Below are 7,063 nucleotides of genomic sequence, written 5' to 3'. Positions count from 1 at the left end.
GCCACTCGGCCGGCCCTGAGTTTAGGAAATTTGCCCAAGGGTCATATTATTTGAAAGGGATTAAACCACAATTCAAATTCATAGTTGTGCCTTTTACTATCCTTTGAATGAATTCAGCTTTGTTGGGCTTTTTTGTTTTGTTTTGTTTTGTTTTGTTTTAGCTGAGCCATCCTGCCACCTGTTTGGCAGCTCAGCAGCTGCTCAGCTCTGGCCGGGATTCGAACCGCTGTTGCTCAGAGCTCACACTCTTGAGCGAGCTCTTAACCAACTGAGCCACTCGGCCAGCCCATAAAAATTCTAAAAGAAATCTGATAATTTAACTTACTATGTATCACTGGACAAGTTCCAAAATATCGTATAAAGAGATTTACATCCAAGGCAGCACTAGAAAGAATTAGTTTCAAAGTTGGGTGCTTCTGCAACAAATCTCTTAACTTTGTAAGTAAAAAATCACTAAATCGATCCCTTTCATGTACTTCATCCTGCAGTAAACAAAAATAAAACCATGGAACAGTTAAAACATTACAGATGACTAAGTCTTTAAAATTATGGAACTGTTGGGTTTTGCACTAATTCAAATTAAATGTGGACAAGGCCAATCAGTATTAGTGAAAATTTTGTATTATGGACAATTCAGAAATAATCAGACATTAGCAACCTACTATGGGTTGTTGGTTTTTTTTCTTTTTTTTCACAGACTATAATATTACACAAACTAAAATAAATTCTGAATTAGTGAAGTCTAATTTAATGTACTTTTAATATACACAAAATCTAGTTAAATATGCTTCTGTTAGCATCAGGGCTCAGAAGCATCCTTTGGTTTGACTACACAGAGCTAATAAATTTCCAAAAGCTGTTATTGCAAGTTTATAAAACAATCTAATTTTTTCTGACACAAACTGGATAAAATAAGATAGCAATTCATCTCCTTACTTCATCAACTCCTAATTTAGGAGCTTAACCACAAAGTTAAATGATTAAAAAGTATGCCCTAAGGTTTGGAAATACGTATTAGTTAAAGGAGGAATCAGATGACTAAGCATACAGAAAAAAAGAAAACTTTCACCATTTTGAAAAACTCTAAGTACGTGCATGTATCAGCTTCATATATAAAAAAGCACTACTTATTTTATTTTCACTTGTAAAACCTGATGGTAAAAGTACATTTAATATGAAATATTTATTTCTAATTAATTATGTAAAATAAAAAGTAACTTGATTAAAATAGCCTGTTCAAAAAAACAAATTGGTTCTTACTTAAAACTTATTCCAAAAATGTAATTATGTATTGAAATTTTAAGCAATCTGAGTTATATGGCAAATTCAGGAATATTCTTACCACAATAACATGTGTCACAGTTGACAATGTACTATCTCCTGCCATCAATGTACGAAGCAATACCCCATTAGTGCAAAATGTCAGAAGTGTCTTTGGAGAAACCCTTTTAAAAAGTAAAAATAACATGCACAATTACAAATGGTATATATAACTAAAACATGATCACATTAAATGCTAGTCTCATATGTACTGTAACAAATGTTAAAGTTACTAATAGTGTACCTGTATGTATGCTTTATTAGCAAACTTATGTGAAATGTATTTTACCTCTGATGATTTCATAATTTTTTTTATTACTAACAACCTTTTATTAACTAAATGATTATTTTTTAAAGGACCATAGATTTTTTTTTAAATACCTTAAATACTTTTTGCTTGGGAATAAACAAGTATACTATAAAAGTGATCAGCTTGTTGAATCACTATATTCAAACTATTGAGAGCAAAGAAATAGTACTACTCATGAAGAAAGTACTACTAGTACTGCTAATAATAATCAACTCAGTCACTAACATTGAGTGCTTACTATAAACTTCATATCAAACCTGTGCTCCAGATGCTTTTATTAGCCCTATTTTACAGATCAGCAAACTGAGGCTCAAAGAGATAAAATAACTTGTACTTGATCATAAAACTATGAAATGAAATTTGAATCTATGGTCCAAACTCTTTCTCAAACTATTCAAAACCTCACTAAGTTTAGACATGAACTCAATGTTCTGTCACAGACTTATCATTATTTGGAGCTAAATGATCATCTAACTTTCCAACTAACACATTCTCTATATTTAATGAAACATAAGCACTCAGCTTTTCTAAGAATGATAAAAGGCTACAGGAGAATTGTCTTTACCTGCTTTCTAATCGTATCTGATACCCAATTGTTTGACCAATCCTTTCTCTTCTCTCTGCAGCAACTCTTTCAGCCACAGCAATAGCTGCTAATCGTCTTGGTTGAGTACAAAATATACGGCAGGGAATACCATTTTTAAAGCAATCATCTAAAAGGAACTGAGGAATCTGAAACAAAAGTATTAAAGTACTATAAAATGTCGTGTTTGTATGCCCAGAAAATCCAAATCAATAACTGAAAAAATATTAGAACTATAAAAGTTCTGTAACATGTTCAAATATAAAATAATAATAAAATCAACAACATTCATGTAACTGCTAATAAACAGCTAGAAAATGTAATTTAAAAAGATCTTGCCCACAACAGAAACTAAAATGCTGAAAACCAAATTCAGAAAGTAGTTAAAGCTTACACAAAAAACACTATAAACTTCTAATGAAAAACATAAAATACCTCAATATACAAACATGACATATTCCAGAATGGGAACAATTAATATTGCAAAACTGTTAATTGTCCCCAAATTATTCTGTAAAGTCAATGAAATGACAATCAAAATTCCATCAGTATTTTTTTAATAATGAAAAGCATAAAGAAAACAAAAATAGCCTAGTACAAGGATTACAGATACTTTTCTACAGACACTATTCTATAATTAAATTCAAACAGGTCAGAAAGACTTAAAATAAAAAGTAAGTCTTCCCACCCCTACCATTACCAACAGTCCTCTCCAAAAAAGTAACTACTTTTAAGTTTCTTATGAACTCTTTCAGGAAAAAAGGTTTACACATTTAGAATATTTGTACATACTCGTATAAATAGGTTTTTATTCACACAAAGTGATTATTGTACTTAATGTTTGTAATTTGCAAATTTCATTTAACATATCAGATCTACCTAATCCATTTTAATAGCTATATATTCTACGGATATGCTACAATTTAACAAATATAACTATACATTAAGTTCCAGTTTTTTTAAGTTTGTTATTATTGATGTTGTTGCTTATTATTATAAAGAGTGCTGCAGTGAACATCTATCTTTGAACATTTATCTTTGACTATGTAAAGTCAAAGAGTATATAAATTAATTTGAACAGAAAAAGTATCAAACTTCCCTCCAAAACAATTTATATTCCTATCAACAAAGCAGGAGACACTTTTCTCCAGATGTATGCAAATACAGGATATCATCAACTTTTAAATTTCTGCCTGATAGCTGAAAAATAAAATTGTTTTGATTTCATTTCTGAGAGAGAGAGAGAGAGAGAGAGAGAGAGAGAGAGAGAGAGAGAGAGAGAGAGAGAGAGAGAAGAGAGAATCTCTTCATCTCTTCATGCATGTCTTAACCTCTAGGATTTTTTTAAACTTGACTAGTTCACCCAGAGCAAAAAATGTACACAAACTAAGAAATATTTAAAAAGAATAGATAATAAAGAAGAATATTATGCTAAAGCTACAGAAAGAAAAAAGGTGGAATCCTGGTGCAAAAAATATAATTAAAGACAAATAACAAAAATTCCAGAAATAGACCCAGGTACTATAAAAACTTAGTAGTAAATCAAAAGTGGTATCTTAAATCAGGGAAGAAAGGATAATTAAATAAAAACTGTATTATTAATACAACAACTAGATATTAACATGAGGAAAAAAGTAAGATTTCTACCTGATATGCTAAAATAAAATAAATGCCAGGTGGAATTTTAAAACTATAAATATAAAAATATTAGAAAAATATTTATAGAAAAGTATTTTTTAATCTTGAGTAGAAAATACCCTTATTAGCATGGCTAAAAGGCCTAAAAAACATTGACAGATTTGACTAAATAAAAATACAAGCTACTAAACAAGATACCATAAGCCAAGCTAAAAAGCAAACAAATAGAGGGAAATTATGTTCAAGATATCTAACAGACAACAGGCATGTATCCACAATACATAAAGCACTACTAAGAATAAATCCAAAATGATTAAACCAAAAGAAAAATGGGATACAAATAAGCAACTCAGAATACAAACAGATAATAAGCAAATGAAAAAATATTCAACTCTCTAATCAAGGAAATACAAATTAAAGCATTATTTTTTACTTATTAGATTGATATGAGTAAAAACAAATGTATACTCATTGTTGCCCAAGCTTTAGAGAACCAGAAACTTTCAATACTTTCAATACTATTTTAATACAATAACTCTTTTTCAAGTTAAGACAATAACTAGTTAAATTTCCTAGTAAAATATTAACTGCCACGCTCTTGATCCAACATGTCCCCTTCAAGGAATTTATCATATTAAAACACTTCCACTTGGCAAAGAAATATTACGATACAATATAAGAATGTAAGTACAAGAATAACATTCCTACTCTGCCATTTCCTGGCTATGTGAATTTGGATAGATTAACATTGGCAAGCTTTAGTTTTTACTCCTCATCAGTAAAAAGAGATAATAAATAGCTTGCATGTCTTGGGGTTATTGAGAGGCTTAAATGAGATAACCCTTGTAGAAGTTGAGCACATAACGGACTGTCATTTTATCATTTTTTTACAAAAATGTTCAGGAATATTATAAAGTTGTTTAAAAAATGAGGTATATCTCTAGGTGCTGACATGGAAAAAATATCCAATATCTATTAAGTAAAACAGCAACATGCAAAATGTATGTATGATACTATACCATGTTTGTTTTAAAAAACGATATATATCAATGCTATATAGAGAACAAAAATGAAATACACACAAATACACACACACACACACACACACACACACACACACACACACACACAGAAACATAAACTCCAAGGCTCTGAAAATAATGCAGGGAGAAAATGTGATGAGAATTAGATATCTTTTGCTTTCTATTATGTAATATTTTGTAATATTTTCCATAATGCTTGAATTTTACATAATAAACATGGATAATGAACATCAAAATTCAAAAGGCATTTAACTTCCTAATGCCAGTAAAGGCAAGATGAAACAGGCAAATGCTATTAACTCTAAATTCTGTTATATTTTGCAGAACAAAAACATTAGTAATTTTACTTGAACTCCTTGAACAAGATCAATTATTTCTTGTTTAAACCCATTAGATTAATAGTTTCTCCTTGAAAACCAAAGAGCATAATATTTATTCCTAATTAAATTCTCAACTATCCTTTCATAGCTAGTAAAATGACATACAAAATTGCGAAAATACATATACATAATTCTAACATACAATTATCATTAGCAAGGACATTCAAATAATTAAAAAAATATATATTTATTATATTCACCAAAATTTTCATAATGTCTATTCAATATAATTAAAACTGCTACAATTAACACCTGGCAAAACTTACTGTAATATTAAAACAATTATAACAATCTAAGACATCCGGACAGATTCAGTGGAGTTGACCCCATAAAATTTCACATGATCATAAAATGACTCAGGCTGAAGAAAAATCTTATATACTTGTATTGCTTTTAGATTAAAATTTCATCATGTTTTTATTTAGTTTTATAGACTCTGGTTTTAGGGGTAAAGAGTTATACTTCTGTGAAAATAGTTAAGTTCTACAAGTAAGTAATTCGTAAAGTTTATAGTCAACCTCTCCTACCACCTTGTCTTACCTATTGACTTAAGTTTGTTAAACCACCCAATATAACCACAGGAAATCTTAAGGAATTGTCAAAAGTAAATTTACTGTTCATAAAACAAAAGATTGTAAAACTATATTAACTAGTCTATCTCAACCTCTATCAAAAGCAAAGTAATTTTACTGTTTTAACATACTAATACGTTAAAGAACATAACCCAGAAAAGGGCATATCGTTGTGCCACTGTTACTTCCAAATTGTCACCCTAATAAGTTAAACCTCATGATAGTAAAGTATTAAATATCCAAGTCAAACTTCTTATACAATTAAGACTGACAATTAAGTTCGTGAACTTGTTGCAAAGATGTTGCTAACCTTTTTGATATCAGAGGGATTATTCATTACGAATTTGTACCAACTGGACAGTTAACCAAGTTTACTATTTGGAAGTGCTGAAAAGGCTGCATGAAAATGTTGGACGAAAAACGACATGAACTTTTCGCCAACAATTCATGGCTCTTGCATCATGACAACACACCAGCTCAAAGGGCACTGTCTGTGAGGGAGTTTTTTAGCCAGTAAACAACTGTATTGGAACACCCACCCCATTCACCTGATCTGGCCCTCAATAACTTTTCTTTACCTGAAGATAAAGGAACAATTGAAAGGAAGACATTTGGATGACACTCAGGACATCAAGGGTAACACGATGACAGCTCTGATGGCCATTCAAGAAAAAGAGTTCCAAAATTGCTTTGAAGGGTGGACTAGGTGCTGGCATTGGTGCACAGCTTCCCAAGGGATGTACTTCAAAGGTGATTGCAGTGATATTCAGCAATGAGGTATGTAGCACTTTTTTCTAGGATGAGTTCGCGAACTTAATTGTCACATGTCCTACTATTTCTATTCTATAGTCAACTTTACATTAACATTTGCTGTTATTAACACTGCTTTTAATTTAGCTATTTACAAAACACAATGCTAGGTACTTTATACACAACTCTAAATTTCACCTTGAATAGTAGCAATTAGTTCCATATGACAAATGAGAATTCTGGCTCACAGAGGTTACGAGACCAGCCTAAAAGTTCACATCCACTAAAATGAGTAAACTGGAATTTGAACTGATGGCCAAAGTCCATGTTCCTCCCATGATGCCAACTCACATCTTCACCTCTGTTTAATTGAAGGTCTGAGGTATGAGTTTACAAATAAATATTTTAAAACAGTTCCTTTCTACAAATTTTTAAAATATACTACCAGTAAAAATATTTTATTTCTA

At 30.6% G+C, this 7,063-nt stretch overlaps 1 protein-coding gene across 4 annotated transcripts in view; it reads right to left on the bottom strand.

The window, feature by feature from the left end:
• Positions 1–7,063, bottom strand: part of YTHDC2 (YTH N6-methyladenosine RNA binding protein C2) — a 65,481-nt gene that overhangs the window by 46,712 nt on the left and 11,706 nt on the right. For all 4 annotated transcript variants that reach the window (XM_019659137.1, XM_019659138.1, XM_019659140.1 and 1 more), the window contains 3 exons: positions 2,196–2,362; positions 1,343–1,445; positions 326–482 (listed from right to left, as the gene is read on the bottom strand). In XM_019659137.1, coding sequence (XP_019514682.1) covers positions 326–482; positions 1,343–1,445; positions 2,196–2,362 — 427 coding nt within the window. The remainder of the gene's footprint in view (positions 1–325; positions 483–1,342; positions 1,446–2,195; positions 2,363–7,063) is intronic.

Source organism: Hipposideros armiger, unplaced genomic scaffold, assembly GCF_001890085.2.
Source record: "Hipposideros armiger isolate ML-2016 unplaced genomic scaffold, ASM189008v1 scaffold_296, whole genome shotgun sequence".
NCBI lineage: Eukaryota > Metazoa > Chordata > Mammalia > Chiroptera > Hipposideridae > Hipposideros > Hipposideros armiger.
This window is presented reverse-complemented; position numbering and strand designations above follow the sequence as displayed.